The 21,385-nt window shown below is 38.8% G+C and overlaps 1 protein-coding gene across 3 annotated transcripts in view; it reads right to left on the bottom strand.

Annotated features, from left to right (window-relative positions):
• The window catches only part of CERS6 (ceramide synthase 6), a 318,670-nt gene that overhangs the window by 119,617 nt on the left and 177,668 nt on the right, over positions 1 to 21,385 (bottom strand). For all 3 annotated transcript variants that reach the window (XM_036858219.1, XM_036858217.1, XM_036858218.1), the window contains exon 4: positions 17,368 to 17,425. In XM_036858219.1, coding sequence (XP_036714114.1) covers positions 17,368 to 17,425 — 58 coding nt within the window. The remainder of the gene's footprint in view (positions 1 to 17,367; positions 17,426 to 21,385) is intronic.

Here is a 21,385-nt window from a genome sequence, read left to right as displayed (position 1 = left end):
CTATAGTAGCAGGGCCTTCTTTTATGAACTGCCTGATAACTGGGGTAGCAGCCATTCTTTCAAAAGACCCATATTTGGAAACAGGGCCAGGGCTTAGATGCGTTAGACCTGCCTCAAATCGAAGTCCCTTTAAAAACCCTAATTAAGTGATTTGCTTCCTTCTTCTTCTCTTTAATTCACAGAACTAATTTATCATTGTTCCGAAGGCTAGGGAGACTATAGTTAACGTGAGCATAAATGATCACTTTGGAAGAGAAACGTTGTTTGGCCCTAACACATTATCCTTAAGAGGAGGAAGAGAAAGTGCTACCTTAATAAGACATGAAAACCTAGGTAAAAATAGAGCTGGGACCGCCATACAAAACTGCATCCCTGTAACAGGCCTCACCGTAAAACATCACAAGTCCAATTCTCTTTAGTCATCTCAGTACTGCTATATATAAGTTAGTTACCAAGTCTAATGATTATCATTTAAAGAAAAATTACAGCACAGATTAAGCACTTGCTTCCCAAGAAGACCTCTTCATTCCTTTACAAATAGAAACTTTTTCTCCCCAGTATCCCCATTTCCCTTTCTCTTCCCACCCAATCTCCTCAAGCTGCTCCTCACTCCTGCCCACTCCCACTCTGCCCAGTCCACAGGATTGCCACAGTCCTAAAAGCAGAAGGAACATTTTTACCTCTGTGTTGTTCAAGAAGATGATACTGATTACAAATGAGATATGTGGAAATGAGTAATTGTTGGTGCTTTTACAAAGATGGTTTTATTCGGTAGCAGGAAGAACAAAAATGCATATTCACAACTGTACAGAAATCCTGTGAAAAAGACTGACAAAATAATTGAAGGGCCACATTAATGCCCATGTAGCGGCCAACCTAGACCACACAGACCTAGTAAGTAGAATCCACAAACTGTGGAAGTCAGATAAAGTAGAGAAAAGCAACCAGATACTGCTTCTGGAATGTCATAAATAGATAAAGGGGAAAAGGTACTTTAAATCGCCCCAGCATCTCTCTGTGAGTTAATTTGGTGGTGATTTAAGTGCTGCGGGAGTCAGGCTATTTCATTTAAAGACGGCATTGATATTTGTTGGTAGGGCCAAAGACGTACAAAGAAACTGATGAGCCATTCTCACTGCTCAGAGCAGGAGGGAAGGCTGTAGGAATCAAGTAATAAACTCTGTTAATGATTTGGTGGTGAACGGACAGACACGACGACAGGGTGGAGGGCACTCTTCCCCCTGGCTCTCTACCCGGACTACCACACTCCTTGGCATTTGTGGTTCCTGTCCCTCCCCTGCTCACACAACTCCAATGCCTGCAGGAAAGAAAATGGAAAATCGGGATACACTGTATCCTACCCAAATGGACAGACATTTCTTTGGCTTTTACCATCTATTCCCCTAATGTCCGAATTAAACCTGGAGCAAGTAAGCAACTACAGATAAAATATTAGTATGGAGAACAGCAGCCCCTTTTTTAAAAGTTAAAGAACGTTCACAGGGGCTTCCCTGGTGGCGCAGTGGTTGAGAATCTGCCTGCCAATGCAGGTCACACGGGTTCAAGCCCTGGTCTGGGAAGATCCCACATGCCACGGAGCAACTGGGCCCGTGAGCCACAACTACTGAGCCTGCGCGTCTGGAGCCTGTGCTCCGCAACGAGAGAGGCCGTGATAGTGAGAGGCCCGTGCGCTGCGATGAAGAGTGGCCCCCGCTTGCCGCAACTAGAGAAAGCCCTCACACAGAAACAAAGACCCAACACAGCCATAAATAAATAAATAAATAAATAAATAAATTTAAAAAAGAGAAAAAAAAAAAGAATGTTCACAGTCCTATTTCTTTTTTTCCCTTCTCTATTTTTGAAATGTCTCATTTCTCAATACACCTTACTTAACATAGCCATCAGTTTAATCTCATTGACCTTACAGACAAATAGCAGATCTGGTTCAACAACTATTTATTGAGACTGTATTTTCAGAAACTGACCTTTGGTGCTTACAGTAAGGCCGGGAAAGGACATTGGTAGCCATGTGACAAGTACAGCAATCAAGCTCTTCCGAGTCCACTTTGGAGGCGCAGGGTGTTATGGGGCAGGGGAGGTAGGGACTTAGGACAGACAGCCCAGAGGGAGGAGAGGGAGAGGAAGGGGAAGGGAAGGGAAGATGGGTGAAGCTTGAGCAAGGCTTATGTAGTCTGTAGGAGGTAGCCAGGTCAAGAAGGGGTTGATACCATTGATGTCAACCACTGGCAAACAAACAGAGTTGTTAGCAGGGGGCAAAAGCCGATCTTTCCCATTACAAAATGAAATGTTCTACTTTCTAGCACAGTAAGTTAAAAGCTATATAAAAATAGGATTTCTGGAAACCTTATGCTCATATAACTTTTAGTAGAACTTAAACCCTTTTAAAACTAAAAATATTCTTGCATTTTATCATTTCTCTCCCATCTTTCCTGCCATAAAATATCCACAGTAAGACGCAATGTAATATCAGCGAATAAGGTTGCTTTTAAGGATCTGACTGAACATGGAAATGGAGTATTTTTACTGAGAGGCCATTTAACAGTGATGAACGTGGGCAAAGAATCACAGGACCTGGGGCTGAATGCCAGCTCTGCCACTTAAAGTTACTTGGCCATTTTGAGACTGTTTCTTTTCTCTTTTAAATGGGGGTAATAACACACACATCAGAAGGTCAGGGAGAAGATCAACTAAATACCACAACACAGGACTTAGCACAGAACAGCACATGGCAGGAGGCTGAGGAAGCATGTGGCTGCCAGGGCTGAATACCCTTCTTTCTCATTCCTTCCAAGTCAGCTGCCTTCTCTCCCCTAAATATCACAGAACTAAAAGTATATTTTTAAATTATTTGTATTATGGACTAAGTATAACTTTAAAAAAATAAAGAGAAGTTTTTGTCTCTTTAAAACAAAAAAGTATTCACTATCTTCATTGAAATGTGGATAGCCCTTGGTTTTTTTCTCTTCCTGCTAAGTTAGAGACCCTAAATGGAAGAGGAAAAAAGTGCTTTCTACCCCTGTGAAAACAAATCACAACAGAAATAGCAACATTTGGGGGTGGGGGGAGGCAGGTTATTAGCAGCCATTCTTCTGGAAAAGAAACAGGAGAAATCTTTTTTAAACTTTCACTTGTTTCCCGCTCCCCCGCCCCGACCCCTTTTAGAAGTAACTTTTAAATGCAACTGCCAACATTCTGTCTCCTCTTTTCTCCTTTTAAAAAGTCAACACTACCTCTTCAGTACTGGATAAGCCTTCATAACAAGCAGGAAATGCTTTACCTGTCTGAAACTGACAATTTTGGGGGGCGTACCCGACACAAAAATCTACAGCTGAGACACAAGAGCCCATTTCTCCAACACAGGGGCCAGTGCCAGGGACAATGGCTGTCGTGACTGTTACAGTGGCCAACACAGGTCCCCCTGCCTCCAGTTTTTGCCACTTCTAATGCATCCCTCACACTGCAGCCAGGTGGCCTTTCTCTAGTTCAACTGTCTGTCACCTCCTTATTCTTTCTTTCCTAACGAAACAGAAGCTAAATTCTTGACCTGGCAAACACAGCCTTTCCCTGTCTGTCCCATTCGCCTCTCAGCATCATCTTGCTTGCTGTGTCGCCTTCTCTTTTGCCCCCAGACACACTCCCCACTCCCCAAGTTACAGCCTTACCGCTTTCTATTCTTCCCCAACACTGTGCTTCCCTTCCTTTCCTTTGCTCATCACCATCAGCGGAAGTCTCCATCTTTCATCCTCAACACCACATGCTAGTGCAGTCTTCCCTGAACACCTTGTCAAAAATTCTCATGCGCTACCTGATGTCACATACTTGTGAGCAGGTCATATCTTCCATTAGCCTGTCAACTCTTTAAGGATAAGGAATATGTGATCCTTCCACAGAGACACTTGAGATTTTGTGCCATCTCAGTTCTTAATAAAAATCAAAACTGTGTTATAAAATTTAATTAAATTCTCTCTTCATGACTTTTAAGATAATAGAATAACATGAACATTTATTGCAGAGGCAGATGTGTTACCACCTGCAAATCATCTCCACTTTCATATAAGAAGCAATGAATGCAAAATGACTCCAAATTCCTTGTCATAGGTAGGTACTCAGCAGATACTGAATGAAAGAATGAACAAATGAACAGAGATCAGTATCTCCCATCAGTAATAGGCAGAAGCTCCTGGAAGAGCCCTTTAAATAACATCTTTTGATACTCAAACGCCTTGTGCCCACATTTGCACTCAGCAACATGCAGCGGCTGCTTTATATGGCAGCGACAGGATGACCAGACACCATTATTAAGTTTTCTTATTGAAGTGTAACTGACATACAGTTGGAGTGCACAAACCTAAGTGTACAGAAACTCGACATACGTCTATATGTTTATACACTTAACATCCTCTGTCTACATAGTCAGGACATAGACACCTATGTCACCACCCCCCAGACCAAGATCTAGAAGATTTTTACCACTCCAGCAGGCTCTCTCCTGCCCACTCCCATACAACTACCTCTGTCACTACAGATTCATTCTGCCTGAAAAAATTATTTGATTCTTTCCACTGTTCACTGCCTTATAGAAGCCTGAATTCCTTGAGGACAAAATGGCCATCTTCCCTGTGCTTTGGAAAAGTCATTCCGAGGTGACTGGTATCACCAGACTGTTGCCCAAAAAGATTCCTAAAACAACGACGGCAATGGCCTCTAGCAGGAAGGCCCAGTCTCACGTGCATTAATAAAGGAGAAGGCGGCAAAAACCAAGCAAAACCCTAAGCCATTTGTCCCACCTTACAGAAAACTGCAGCTGAGCCCGTATCCAGATACTCCTTGAGCCAGTTTCTCAGAGTCACACGTGCAGCTACAATTAGAGCATGAGCTGGTCAGCTCGGAATGCCTGCGGCTCTGCTCCGTATCCTTGTCCTAAGTACCCTCACCCCACCTCTCACAGCCAAGACTGGGTCTTTCCCGAAGGGACAAAACACCAGTTGCAGAAGTAGAACATCTCATTACTTCTCCCAGAAAGCTGTTGTTTTTAAGCAAAGAACATCTGGTTTGTTTCATTATGGTTGATGAGGAAAATGTTTTATTATGATGACCGTTGTATGTGAAAGCCATTAGCTCTCAAATTCTAGTAAAACAAACCTTAAAAAGAAGAAAGCTTTCTTTTTTGAGTTCAGTAAAGAATTTTCCTTTAAGTGTCAGTTGATGCTTCAGCTAATGCAGAGTGAATGTGCACGTACAGATTTTGATACATGGGTCAGTATTTCGTACCAAATTACCTGAACTCTTCCGAGAGTGACTAGTTTTCTATTCCCCAGGGAAACAGGAGAGGAATAGCAATGCAATCCAATTCTCAGCCACTACCCTCAGCCAAAGGAAGCCTGTAGCACTAGCTTTGTTACAGCATATAAATGAGGACCAATGTTTTTCATAGTCAAGTTCAGCTCTAAACTTTTTGAGAAGTTTAAGTCTATGCCTCTAGGGGACTGTCTAATAATGAACATCATATTTAAATTAGGGTTATTTTAGTAGCCTCTGAACTATAAGTTAGTTTTTCCTTTATTTCTAGAGTTTCTAAAAAGTTGATATTTTATTAAGGGAGCGGAAAAGATAAGATTCATGGTTTGATCAAGCACCAAGTCTACAAACCCTTGTATAAATAATTACCTAAGGGCAAGTATCACTCAGTAGGGCAGCAGTCGCCACTTGTACTTGGGAATCCACACAAGCACCACCTCCTCCTCCTCCCACATCAGCTTCATGAACTCCTGCAAGTCCTGAAATCTTTCCACCTCACCGCCTGAAGAAAGCTTTGGGTGTGAAATGACGTTCTCTCAAGACAAAGCCTGAACACAAAGTGAAAACATGGGTAAAAGGCTTCTTGATGCTCTTTACGGAAAGTCTACACAACCGAAATCAAACTAGTGCCATCTCATTCAATTAAAAGCTATAAGCTATAACCTCAGGGCTGATGAAATGGTTTTATCACCTGAGCAAGTTTTAATTTATTCTAGGCAATGAACAATTTCACATTTCCCAAGCTCCAGAAAACACTGAGTTGTCCCAACCAGGTTGTTACTATGAATAGTGTATTAACAGTTTGCTAGTCACATTGCAGAAACTAAGCATCACAGAAGGAGAGAATAAATTGTATTGCATAATTACATTATTTGTTTGTATGAAAAGGGACAACTACACCCAGTTGGAAAATTAGTAGACAGCTTCTAATAAGATCCAAATATACTAAGAATACAGCAAGCCACCAATTCTCAGCTTTGCCGAAGTGAGTTCATTTGGAAGCAGAAAAATGAAGCAAATATGATGCTTGATTTGGACCTTCTGAATGTAATCGCTAAATTTAACTCTGTGCTCTGAATATGAATACGGTTCAAAGACGGAGCCTTTGCTTTTCCTTGGTCACTGGTTAATCCTCATCAGCCCAGTAGATCTACTCAGTGAGTAATTAAGCCTGGGTACAAGTAGACTATATGGCCAAATATACCTGGATTTAAATCTCAGCCCTGCCACTGACTAGCTATGTGACCTTGGACACATTACTGAACCTTTGTTAGTCTTGGTTTCTTCATGCATAAGGATGAGGAGTTACACCGTATAACACATGAGAAATGAATGCTAAGTGATCAACATAATGCCTGGTCCACAGTGAGTGCTCAGCACAGTATAGCTATCATTATTATGATTATGATTATTATCAGTGAGGCAAAATTTCATCCTGGCTATGCACTAAGCCAAGAGTGTTTTCAAGGCATTACCCCACTCCAAAGGAGGTGGGACTTTCACTGTGAGAGAAGTTTTTTAAAGTACTATATCGAAAAGAATTCCAGGTTATTATCTAATATAGGCCATGTAAATCTGAAAAACAGCTTAAATCTTACCAGAATCCCACTGGAGACTAAAAAAGCTCCTTAGAAAGTCTATGCTAGGGCCATTCTGGGCCATTCTGGGCAATAAGATCTCAGGGAACTCCCGAGACAAAATCCAGGGACTAGGGCTGTGAGGACTAGGCAAATGGGAACAGATGGAGTCTTTTTGATGAATCTATATGTCTTTGCCATTTAAATGGAATTCAACTTAAAAAAAATGTTCTCCTTTTTAAAAGTTACAACTGCAAACTCTCTCATAACCCACAATTTCATAAATTATGCACAATCATTTCCATCCTAATTCCTACATCTTAGGGTTAACTTTTTTAATAAAAAAGAAACTAATAAAGATATTTGAAAAAAATTAACTATCCACAGTTCCTCTCTAAAAGGAATCTTAACATTTTTACGTATTACATTCCATTTGCTATATATCTATGATTATCACAGCAAAATGTACAAATGAGTTTGTTACTCATTTTCATGTTAAGTTCTACTAAATATTTTACTAGAACTATAAATAATATAGTAATTTTATAGTTATTATTTTTAAGTAGTTGCATGCTATTTTGCCACTTTGATAACAATTTAAACAATTCTAATATTAGACATTAAGATTGTTTTACATTCTGTTTTGGACTGGCTATAATTTACATGCAAATGTATCTGTATATATATACACATGCATTTCTTTAAGTTGTAAAAATAACTTTATACATGTATATTTTTTGCTTCCATGTAATTTGTTCCTCAGGATAATTCATAGGAGTTGAATTGCTGAGTCACAGTATATGAACATACTTAAGGTGATTCTTCTATATCACTATTTTGCTTTCTAAACAGGTACCAGCTTGCCATATGATCAGCTATTTCAAAATCTTCACTGAATTTTGGGATAAGAGTTTTTAAAATGTTACATTATATATATATTAAAAAATAATCAAATGAAAAATAATAAAAAAAAGTTACATAGTCTACATTACTGATTTTAGAGATGTAGCGATTCAGTCCGAGAGAGACTAAGTAACTTGCCTAAGGTTGCAAAACTGATTAATGCCAGGTCTTCTGGCTCCTTCTTCAGGGTCCTCACTGAATCACATTATCCTCAGTTTCTCCCTGGCCTCAGAATTTTCCCTTCAGATAGGATACCAGCCACAAGTCAACACAGAAGGGCAAAGGAAAGGTATGAGGGAATCAAAAAATATTCAAGAGGATAGATGTAGGTAGAAGGGGAAAAGGATGATACAGTAAGGAGAAGCCTTGAAGGACAATTTCCTCAGGTCACGCCAGATAATTTCCATTCCAGGAAGCGCATTTACTTATTTGCAAGCATCAAAGCATGGTCATGACAAAGGATCTCACTGGACTAGGAGGCGCCAGCAGAACAATATTTAAAAGCTTCATGTCAAAGCACTGCAGGAGACTTAGGCATTCACAGTTCTCAACAGAGCCCCCTCTAAATCAGTACTAATTAGTGTTATGCCTTACATGTTCCAAGTACTGTATAGCTTCACAGCACTCCTACACACAAGCCGAGGAAGCCAGGGCAAGCATCATATTCCCATCTGACAGATGAAAAAAATGAGGTTTCAGGGAGCAAAGGTCCTATTAAGCACAACTGGCAGAACAGAGACTGAAACTTCAATCCTGACCTCTAACTTAATGTTCTCCCATAGTGATATGACTTGTATTTCTTAGTTAGGTAAATTTACTAATAAAAATTTAAAATATTTCTTGAACTGCTAGATTTTTGAAACTTGTTTTCTAATTCTTTTTTTTTTTTTTTAACCGACCTAGAAATTTTAAAGACCACGAGACTGGCTGCGATTTTTGCCTCAGGCAAGTCAATTCATCCTTTGAAAATTGTTTCTTCTTTTCTGAAATGAGAACTTTTAGACAGTTGATCTTTAGGGTCCTTTCCCAATGTCCATCGTATTCTATGTCATGAGCACTTTTTTTTTTTTTTTTTTAACAAAACTACTTGATGGGGCCATTTTCTTAGGTAAAACTGTCAGTATCAAGCCTCCTTAAACAAGTGATGTGCTCCAAGCAATTTCAAAATTTTAAAATAACACAAAGAATAAAATTTTAAATGGACACATATTCTAATGACTGGACAATTTTTATTTTCATTATCAAAATAGGCAAAAGGATGTCAACGCTGTTTCCATTTCAGAAAGATTCCAAGCGAACCAGTAAGGAAAAGGGAACACATTGAAGCATGACACCAGAGGAACACTCTAGCTTTCCTTGCTGAACTTTGAAAAGCACACCCAATGAATAATGAAAAGTTATGTCATAATTCAGGCCAGATTCAGAAAGTTTAAGGGAACAGGCAAAGTGCTCAGTTGGCAAGGGTACTTTTGAACCATGGGTTTTCACCCCTAGGTAGTTATGAAGTCAACATAATATGTGGCAATTTGCATAGTTTTAAAATGTAATACAATAAATTACAGTAAGTGTCAGAATACATCACAGAATGCAGCACAATGGGAAGTCTGGGCTAGTTATTAAGATATTGTGGACACATCTCAATAGAAGCAGAAAAAGCTTTCGACAAAATTCAACACCCATTTATGATAAAAACCCTCCAGAAAGTAGGCATAGAGGGAACTTACCTCAACATAATAAAGGCCATATATGACAAACCCACAGCCAACATCGGCCTCAATGGTGAAAAACTGAAACCATTTCCTCTAAGATCAGGAATACGAAAAGGTTGTCCATTCTCACCACTATTATTCAACATAGTTTTGGAAGTTTTAGCCACAGAAATCAGAGAAGAAAAAGAAATAAAAGGAATCCAAATCAGAAAAGAAGAAGTAAAGCTGTCACTGTTTGCAGATGACATGATACTATACATAGAGAATCCTAATGATGCTACCAGAAAACTACTAGAGCTAATCAATGAATTTGGTAAAGTAGCAGGATACAAAATTAATGCACAGAAATCTCTTGCATTCCTATATACTAACGATGAGAAATTAAGGAAACACTCCCATTTACCATTGCAACAAAAAGAATAAAATACCTAGGAATAATACCTACCTAGGGAGACAAAAGGCCTGTATGCAGAAAACTGTAAGACACTGATGAAAGAAATTAAAGCTGATACAAACAGATGGAGAGATATACCATGTTCTTGGATTGGAAGAATCAACATTGTGAAAATGACTATACTACCTAAAGCAATCTACAGATTCAGTGCAATCCCCATCAAACTACCAATGGCATTCTTCACAGAACTAGAAGAAAAAAGTTCACAATTTGTATGGAAACACGAAAGACCCCAACTAGCCAAAGCAATCTTGAGAAAGAAAAAGGAGCTGGAGGAATAAGGCTCCCTGACTTCAGACTACACTACAAAACTACAATAATCAAGACAGTATGGTACTGGCACAAAAACAGAAATATAGATCAATGGAACAGGATAGAAAGCCCAGAGATAAACCCACGCACATATGGTCACCTTATCTTTGATAAAGGAGGCAAGAATATACAATGGAGAAAAGACAGCCTCTTCAATAAGTGGCGCTGGGAAAACTGGACAGCTACATGTAAAAGAATGAAATTAGAACACTCCCTAACACCATACACAAAAATAAACTCAAAATGGCTTAAAGACCTAAATGTAAGGCCAGACACTATCAAACTCTCAGAGGAAAACATAGGCAGAACACTCTATGACATAAATCACAGCAAGATCCTTTTTGACCCACCTCCTAGAGAAATGGAAATAAAAACAAAAATAAACAAATGGGACCTAATGAAACTTAAAAGCTTTTGCACAGCAGAGGAAACCATAAACAAGACCAAAAGACAACCCTCAGAATGGGAGAAAATATTTGCAAATGAAGCAACTGACAAAGGATTCATCTCCAAAATTTACAAGCAGCTCATGCAGCTCAATATCAAAAAAACAAACAACCCAATCCAAAAATGGGCAGAAGACCTAAATAGACATTTCTCCAGAGAAGATATACAGATTGCCAACAAACACATGAAAGGATGCTCAACATCACTAATCATTAGAGAAATGCAAATCAAAACTACAATGAGGTATCACCTCACACCAGTCAGAATTGTCATCATCAAAAAATCTACAAACAATAAATGCTGGAGAGGGTGTGGAGAAAAGGGAACCCTCTTGCACTGTTGGTGGGAATGTAAATTGATACAGCCACTATGGAGAACAGTATGGAGGTTCCTTAAAAAACTAAAAATAGAACTACCATACAACCCAGCAATCCCACTACCGGGCCTATACCCTGAGAAAACCATAATTCAAAAAGAGTCGTGTACCACAATGTTCATTGCAGCTCTATTTACAATAGCCAGGACATAGAAGCAACCTAAGTGTCCACTGACAGATGAATGGATAAAGAAGATGTGGCACATATATACAATGGAATATTACTCAGCCATATAAAGGAACGAAATTGAATTATTTGGAGTGAGGTGGATGGACCTAGAGTCTGTCATACACAGTGAAGTAAGTCAGAAAGAGAAAAACAAATACCATATGTTAACACACATATATGGAATCTAAAAAAAAAAAAAAAAAGGTTCTGAAGAACCTAAGCGCAGGACAGGAATAAAGACGCAGACGTAGAGAATGGACTTGAGGACACAGGAATGGGGAAGGGGAAGCTGGGACGAAGTGAGAGAGTGGCATGGGCATATATACACTACCAAATGTAAAATAGATAGCTAGTGGGAAGCAGCCGCATAGCACAGGGAGATCAGCTCGGTGCTTTTTGACCACCTAGAGGGGTGGGATAGGGAGGGTGGGAGGGAGATGCAAGAGGGAAGAGATATGGGAACATATGTATATGTATAGCTGGTTCACTTTGTTGTACAGCAGAAACTAACACACCATTGTAAAGCAATTATACTCCAATAAAGATGTTAAAAAAAAAAAAAGATATTGTGGAGACACCTGAGCTGGCTCCAAGGAGCTAGTCCCTTGCTGAGTTCTGACTTGAGGAAGGCACTAGAGGGAGCGGGAAGACTGCAAAGGAAGCTCGAATGTGCTCCTTTCTGTTTTGCTTCCCATTCTTACCACCACTCCCTCAGCCCCACCCCAACTGAGCCCTCCAGGAACGCATCTGCACCCCAGCAGTGACAGTTCATCCCAGTGGTAGCAGCTGGTTGCCCTTTTTCCTCATTCTCCGAACCAGCCTCATGGTGGTTTCTGAGACATACCAGCTGGTCAGCGCTTTCTTGTCCAGCTCCACGGCTCCTCTTTGGAGCATCTAGCTTCCGATAGCTCCAGCCTCTTCCTATAAGCCCCCGTCCTCAGAGCCGTAGCCTCTTCCAGCCATTACCGCGTCCATGATACCTCAGTGCAGCGCAGATCAAAGTGCTGTGGGCAGACCAGCGCCAGTCCTTGAAGCGTTTGTTACTGTTTCATTAGAATGTCAATTAACTACATCGTGGAGAGCGCTGTTCAGTTCAGCTGACTTTTCTTCAGAGGTAGACTCTCCCAAAAAAGAAGCAGTGAGTTGATTTACATTCAAGCCAAGCTCCTTATCTCATGGCAGACAGGTAGCAAACAGCAGATCGATTACTCTGAGTAACATAGTCTTCGTGGCTCCCTCTTGGTGAATGATTCTTCACATTACAGTCACCCCAAGAATCACTCCTGTGGTTTCCGTCTCCTAACGCGGACCCCGACTGATACAGAGGTTAGGTATAGATATATTTTGAGTAACCTTTATTTTAATCATACACATGCATGTGTGCAAAACTGTGATATAAAATGCACCATAGGGTCAAAAGGTTGGAAATATATTAGCCTAACATGTAGATTACATGGAAAAAAATATTTACCTAAGTCCCAATTGCACATATATCTAATGACCTTCCTGTGACACCATAGTTTTTACAAATAAGTAAAGGAACTCAAAGAAAAGTATTCAAAGAACTCCACTCAATATAAACTTCCACCTACAGATGAGAAAAAAAGGTAACAGTAAATGAGAGATAACTTACTCTATTTTTAAAGGCTTGACATATGGTTCCTTTCAAGACCTAGAAAAATGTGTTACTCTGTATGAGTACCTTGTGCTCTGGGACTTTAGAGCACCTGAAGTAATTCTGGGTCTTCTTTTATGAAAGTACTTGTCTCTGCTAATCATGTTCATGGGGCTAAGGGTCACTTGTGTCAGCAATTACAGGAGCAGACTATTGAGACAGGCTTATGTCTTTCAACTATTTAAATATTTCCTACTAACCCAACGATGACTTTACTTAATAGTTCAGTGACATGTCTGTAAGGTCAATGCCTTCTAGGGTCTACTTCCATCATCAGAGTTAACTGCTGTCTGTAAAGGGGGCTCGGAGCTGAGAAAGCAAAGACGATATATATGCACACCTGTTAGCCCCTCACCATAAATGAGGCTCATCCTCTTATCTGTCATCATGAAACTACAGAAAACATTTTGCTGATTTCATATAAATGACACACAAACATGCTTTCTTTACAGGGTGTCTGAAAATATGGGGCCAATTATTTCATCCTTTATTACAGAACTATTTGTAGGGTGACCACATAACTTATCACCCAAACTGGATCAGTACAAGAGGGAGGTAAGTGTCCGGGACCCTGAGACAACTCATGTGTGAAGCCAGCCTGTGTCTTGCTCCAAAGATACATTCAAACATCAACTACAGGAATTATGACATAATGGAGGAGAAATCAACGCACAGTAAATAAAATGATAAAAAGGCAAGGCAGAAATAGAGACAAAGATGTAGAGAACAAATGTATGGACACCAAGGGAGGAAAGGCGGGGGGTGGTGGTGGGATGAATTGGGAGATTGGGATTGACATGTATACGCTAATATGTATAAAATAGATAACTAGTAAGAACCTGCTGTATAAAAAATAATAAAATAAAATTCAAAAACAAGGACAATAGATAAATATTTCTCTATGCTTCTAGATACCTTGCATATGAAAACCATTTCTATGTCGCGTAAGGTCTTATTCCATGATGTATCCTTTCTTCAGAAAAGCTGGAATATTTTAAAAATTAAGCACACATGGCAACCATGAGAATGCACCTCTTAGATCTTGGACTGCTGGGACTGTGGCTGATTCAGGGCCCCGCTGCTGTGCAGTAAAATCCACAGCAGTATTTGCATGAAGGCCCTGCTGCCCACAGGCTGCTGGCAGCCTATGACTGAGCACAACAGGAATACTACAGCGAGCCCATTTCTGGGAGACATAGGTCTCCTTTGATGATCAACTGTGGCTCCAGGACTGCCCAGTGGCCTGACTGAATTTTTCTTAGAAAGGCACAGCAAGCATTCTTAGAGGCTCACCCACACTTTCCTCCTTTCCCTCTCTCCCGCACACATGGTCAGACATACATTGTGGTCTGAAGGCTCTTCCAGCCTCCCGGCCAACTCCCTCCCCATTTTCTCTCATAGACACTTCCCCTAATCAATTTCTTACACATTTAATCTCTTCTTGGTGTCTGTTTCTCAGAGGGCTCAGACTAAGACCGCACAAGTGTGTACTGACATAAACCTAGTTTATATGTATTTAAAACCCCTCAACTGCCTTATTTCTCAATACAAAGAATATTTTTAAACTGAGGGCACTTAAATCGGTCATATATATACACTGAAAATCTACGATGACTTGGTAAACCCAGGAAAATATATATGTTCTCCCCACAGGATTAAGCCAATTCAAATTGTAAAGGTTAACAGCGTTTAATAAAATTTAAGTATTCAGCCTGAATGTATTTGAATATGGCAGAGAAAACTCAAGCTATTCTTATACTAGAGATTGATACCTCATAGCCTCATCTATGAAATGAGGTATTTAGATGATAGACATGATAACTTTTACATCTAAAATTCTATGGTTTTCAAAAATTTTTATTAATTGATTTGTTTTTTATTTTCTAAGATTCTCTATCATGGGTGCATGGTACTTTGCATTTGGTAAATATCTCTTTAACGGGAGCATAGAATTTCAGGGTAGAAAGGGTACTTAAGGTTACTTAATACACCCTAGACGATGAGACGTATCAGATTCATTTGACCTAAAAGCAGAAGAAAATTGGACAGTGCAAGTTGCCTAGGTATTTTTCTAACAGCACATGTAACGATCCACATTTTGGATGCTGGGAATAAGAAGCAGCTGTGGCCTTTCATATTTTAAAATTGGTCCACTACCCTGCTATTTTATTTTAAAACATTTAGGGTATTGTGAAAATTGGAATTACCTTGTTTTGATTATTTCTGGTGCTGCCTTCATAATAATTTCTTTTCCTTTTGGTTAGATGGGCAAATATATTGTCCATTCCAACAAGCTACCAGAAACATATTTTAAATATCCATTAAAGTAAGTATTTAAAGTTCTAAACAGAAATAACGACTACATTAGGTTAAGTCTGCTAACTTAACTAAAGGAAGTCATGAGGTTAAGGTGGGCTGGTTAAGTGGGGAAAGTACTAGAATAAGAGATAGCAGTGTGCGTTTCACTTGAGATGCAGCCCTTTCATAAACTCACTGTATGACCTGTGGAATGCCATCTACCCTCTCTGGACTTCTGCTTCCTCAGCTGTGAAATGAACGAGTTGGACAAGATAGCTTATGAAGTCCTTCCCAGTTAGCTCATGTGCAGTCTATGCACACTTTTCTATCTCACAGTATGACTAAACACTAAACTGTACAGCTCATACAAAACTGAGTGCTTCTTAGAGAGTATCAAAGGAAGAAACCCCAAATACAAATTAATCCAACAAGAAGAACAACATCTATTTCTCCTTTCATTTTTAAGCATTTGTTATATCTAGAGGCAGCTGAAAGGAAACCGTTATAGTTTAAGGAACAACAATTTCCAGGCAAACATTCTATTGACAAGCCCTTTTACTGCCTTCTACAGAGCCACTGAAGACTAGGGGGTGAAAACTACTCTCCTTCCATTCCGTCTGTGTCAGGGACAGAATGAAGCAGAGCTAAGTGTCAAAGCGTTTCCTGTTCTGATGACAGATGGCCAGGCTTGCTGAATGAGAGCTTTTAAAAGAGACCACATCCTGCAGATCTAGGGAAAAGGGCAAAAAAGTGCTCCTGGCTTTCACCATCTCTCCTTGCTCACCATCAAAGCCCTTCACCAACGGAACCTGACGTGAATTCCAAACCGTGACCTCAGTTAGCAACTCGACATTCCCATGAAGCCCAGCTCTCCCATGTCAGCTGAAATTCCATCCAAAGCTATTTCCTCTTCCAAGGTAGTCAAGTTGCAAGCATAAAAGCTCTACAGCCATTCTTTCCATTTTTTCCCCTAGATACATAAATTTGAAAACTAGAACAGTAGGGTTCCAAAATAAGCACTTTCCACCGCATTTATTTACCCCAGTTGAGAATGTCTTCATACTTAGAAATTTTACAGAGTGAAGTTCATTCTTTTAAATCTATTCAAGTGACCTCTGGGCCATGTAGTCTTATTAAGTGAAAAATAAGTGCAGTTACTAAAGGAAAAGACAAGTAAAAAGAATTATTTCCTCTAGGAAAATATGATATTGGGAAACAACTGTTATTTATAATAGAATTTGCCAAGGGCAGACAATATCTTACAACTCAGACTTGAAAAATGAAAACGTATTTGCAATTTTCATATCAACATTTATATGAGAATTTACTAGTAAGGCGTGCCACTTGGCCCAATGCCCCAGTTTGAAAAAATTTTTTTGCTAAATAAAGATAACATTGATATCACTTTAAAGGGTAATACCATAAAACATTTTTTAAAATAATTTCCCATTTTCTGCCTACTCACCATTGCATGACTGTGAGAACGTCTTTGTGAGACTTGAAGTTAAGCAGCCTAACTTGTTAGTAGTGCCATTAAGCACTGAAATCAGAAGAAAAAGACTATGACGGCCTCAAAGAATTGCTTTCATAGGTAAAGGTGCCTTTGTTCATGCAGAAGAGCAAAATAGCAGCCAGGGAACACAGTCTATAAAAGGAATTGAATTTTCCACTGGCAGTTGGTGTTACCCTGTTGGTAGCTTTGCAAGACACTAAACTCTAATTTCTACTGATAAAGGCTACAGTGATAACACAAAATGCCACAAGTGATGTTTTCAAGTTGTGTGATGTGTGATGTGGAAACTCTAAATTCTTTCCAAGCCTGAGATGGATTTTATAAGGTTCTAATGCCCATAGGTAGCAAATAACCAACTAGAGTGGTCAATGGACTTACTAACATCTATCACTGGAAAAACAAATTATTTTCAAAAGTATTTTCGGCAGATGCCTGAAAGTTGTTTACTACAAAGAATAAACCACCAATATTTTTATAAATCAAAGAAAAATGTACAAATAATTCTTAGCAAGTGTGTTATGATTGTTTAAAATTCTACTACTGCCACAACACAAAAAATGAGACAGAGGCTTACAGTTACATAAGAATTACATAAAGTAACTTGACAGAACCTACCTTTTTCAGGAACCGGACTCCATAGGTAAATATATAAAGGCCAAATGAAAATTTCCACCTGTGGAAAGGTTAAAAAAAATTCTATGATATTCAATTTAAATATTTCACAGCACATTCTGAAATACGTGAGTGAAAAAAGTTCATTAAATGAACCCCCCCTACACACACCTCTGCCCCAACCAGGGATTAAACTTAATGAGCGATTTCAGTTCTGGCTAAACACATACACTTATGTGCATGGCATACTGCAAATATTTTAAATATTAATAATTATATTCATAACAAATTTTCTTTCACTCAGTTACTGTATTTGCCCATTTGCTCATCTTCTCTTCTACCAACATGTGAATCTCCTCTTGTTCATCGCTCATGAACGAACAGATTTTACAAATATGAAGGTATAAGATAGCTTTGAATTCTTTGCCTGTTTCAGATATTAAGTAAATGACTTAACTTTTGTTCATATTTGTTTTAAAAATAAAAGGTATAATATTTTTAAATCAGGTAACATATTTTTCCTTCATCTTTTAACAAATTTTTATTGGCATCTTTCTGGATATTGCTAAGGGAACCCATTTGGAATCCAAATCATCCATCTGATGTGCAACTGTTAACAACAACCTTATACCATCCCAAACTCTATGTCTAGCTGTTAGACATTCACTTTTTTAATAAGGAAAAAATTTTAAGTTCTCTTTCGATGACAAATGAATTGAATGCTTAAGTCTTTTAAAATACGAGAATTTATATAAAGACTTTATATAACTTATATACATAGTGTGTGCATATATACGGTTACTACGAAAAAAACTCTTATCCTGGTACTCAATTCCCGATTTTACTTCTTATATTTTCTGAGTGTGAATAGCTGTGCCTTTAAAAACTGATTGATTTCTCTAAATAGCATTCCTGAGGTCATGCTGTTCATGATATCTTGGGTTACAAGTTGTAAATGAACACAAAGGAGAAAGTGACTAGTCAACTTTAATTTGTCAGGAGGCAAATTGCTTTTTGTGTTTGCAAGCCATGTAAAAATTTCAAATAAGATTTTCTTATATTCTTTTTCAGATTCTTTTCCCATATAGGTTATTACAAAATATTGAGTATAGTTCCCTGTGCTATACAGTAGGTTATATTTATATTTATATATATTTATTGGTTATCTATTTTATATATAGTAGTGTGTATATGTTAATCCCAAACTCCTAATTTATCCTCCCCCCCTTCCCCTTTGGTGACCATAACAAGATTTTTTTGAAAAGTTTATTTTAGGAGATGATTCAGGTTACAGACAAAATTTTCTGGAAGAGATGACAGCTCTTTGGAAGTAAAAACTATGGTAGGGGGCCTCAGAGAGCTGAGTAAGACCCAATGGTAGACACAAGTGTCCCTGAGTTTTATTCCTGGACTGACTGACTCTTCAAACATGCTGGAAATCATGTCAGAACTAACACTGAGAGAAGAGCTTTGAATTTAAGGGTTGAAAACCATCAACTAATAATCCATAAAGCCTGAATTCAGGAAGGAACAAAAAGCAATGATTCTAAAACCTCTTACAAAAGCCCTCTTGTAAGGAAGGGCAGTTCATATACTGCAGTATCAAAGTCAAGGACTTAATTTTAACCCCATCTCCATTATCAATTTTTGGTGGTTATGGGTGAAAAGTATCTGTGTGCTTCCTTCTGTTGGGATGCACAAATTCTAAATCAGAAGTTAAGACCAGGAATGGCTCCAAGGGTGTGTAACTTGTGCAGTTACCCAGGGTCCCATGCTTGGTTTAATGTTTTGCTGCCACTATCTCGAAATTCTTAATAATTGTTGAACAAGGGGCCCCATATTTTATTTTGCATTGGGCCCTGCAAATTATATAGCTGGTTCTGGTCGAGATACATAGATTCTCCTAACTTCGAGCAAATCTACTCATATCCCTTGACCTCAGTTCCATCTCTATAACGGGAGAGTGGGTTTATATTATACTGTTTCTGATATTTACACTGTTTTGATATACTGATGGCCTAAGGATTTGGTGGAACAAGTAATCTCCACTCCTCTTGAGCCCCTCCCACTCCTGATTGTATTAAACCAACGTACTTCACGCATTTGCAAGTCATTTTTCTGGCCCCTGAAGACAACTGAATTTGCAACTCCTAGATTAGATAGATGATTTATAACAGCTGTTTCCGCTCTAAGACACTCAGATCAGGCAGTTTTTATGGATGACAAAAAAAATTTATGGAAGTCACTGAAATCCCTACAATCACTCATGTAACTACATTTTCTTTCATAGAATGACCCCGCTTTCATAAGACATAGGTTGTATTACAGGAACATGAATGCCTTCATCATTTGAATAACAACCTGTGATGAATATCTATAAGGCAGACTTTATTTCCACAAAATATCTACAGAAGCAAAATTTTCAAGCATTTTGCCACATTCGGAAAGTCCTTTTTTTATTTGTGTAGTTTCATGTAAGTTACAGTTTTAAATGGTATCTAGCTACCAGCCCCTGATACAGCCTCTCTCAACCTCTCACTAAAATACCTATGAAAAGAAAGGTAAATAAAGGTGCATGCAACCACAAAAAAGGAAGAAATGACCTTCAACCTACTGCAAGAATCAGAGAATTTTACAACAGAAAAAAAGAATAAAATTAGATTTAAAAAATGTAATTAGAGGCAACAAGAAACAAGCCATGGGTCTTAAAAAAGGAACTAGGAAAATCTTAGTATATCTTCCTGTCTCCACTTTCTGCCATTTGTACAGAAATGCAAAAATCTGCCAGTCAGAAACCTAGACAGCTCTCTGTCATGAATGATACTTTTTGAGGCAGCAGGAGAATCCCCCCACCCCATCAATTAGTGACTGTTCAAAAGATGAGTGAGAAAAAAAGGAAGTACTTAGCATCCTGGGAGTTTCAGTTACAGAAAAGATGACTAAGGGGAAAGATGATCCATGGTGGTGTCATATTCTGGAGGTTAGAGTTCTTATAATCCATATAAATGACAGAGAACAAGAAATGGAGATAGCTGCTCTACATGACATTCTTCTGGTCCACTGAAAGTGGGCCAAGGCCTACAAACATCAACCTGCTACAAGGGCAGAGGTCTAAAAGCGGACTTTTACTAGCAAAAAAGAGGACAGAGAGTGGGGTCAAGGTCAATGCATACATCTTCTCTATGAGCAGGTCTAGATGGATATTTCCAAATTCAGGAATGAAAAAACATCTAAATGTCAACGCAGGTCTACTAGGAAGTACTGCATAAGTACGGAAAGAAAAGAGCATGCTAAAGATCAAAAGAAAGAATCATCTCCTAAAACTAACTCCCTAGAGGAAGGGAAGTAATTTTTATGGAAGTATTTGGTGCTGTTAAGGTATGTCCCCTAAAAAAATACGTCCCCTAAAAACAGAAGTAGAAAGCCATAAATTAGTAAAAGACTACTGGGCAAGATAAAAAGAGATTATAAGTGAAACAAAGAAGCAATACAAGGATTGTAAAAAATGAAGTGACAGAATATTATCCACATGAGGGGGAGTGGGGAGAACAATGTAGACACATCTTGCTTAAAATTAAAACATTGATGTAGAGGATGAACACCCCCATAGGGCTGGAGAAAAGAACCAATAGATGAAAGAAGACCCAAGATCTGGAGGACCAGAAAAACTAAGTCTAATTATAGGTGCTTCTGAGAAAACACATGTGACAGACTTAAACAGAAGTAATAATCAAACACACAACTGAAAAAGAAAAAACCGACTGAAAAGAAGAAATAAGGACCAAATTGTATCCCAAACAATATCAATTCAAAGCCACATTCTGACAAATTTTTAAAATTTTTTAACATCTTTATTGGAGTATAATTGCTTTACATTGTTGTGTTAGTTTCTGCTGTATAACAAAGTGAATCAGCTATACGTATACATATATCCCCATATCCCCTCCCTCTTGCGTCTCCCTCCCACCCTCCCTATCCCACCCCTCTAGGTGGTCACAAAGCACCGAGCTGATCTCCCTGT

This window comes from Balaenoptera musculus, chromosome 7, assembly GCF_009873245.2.
Source record: "Balaenoptera musculus isolate JJ_BM4_2016_0621 chromosome 7, mBalMus1.pri.v3, whole genome shotgun sequence".
NCBI lineage: Eukaryota > Metazoa > Chordata > Mammalia > Artiodactyla > Balaenopteridae > Balaenoptera > Balaenoptera musculus.
This window is presented reverse-complemented; position numbering and strand designations above follow the sequence as displayed.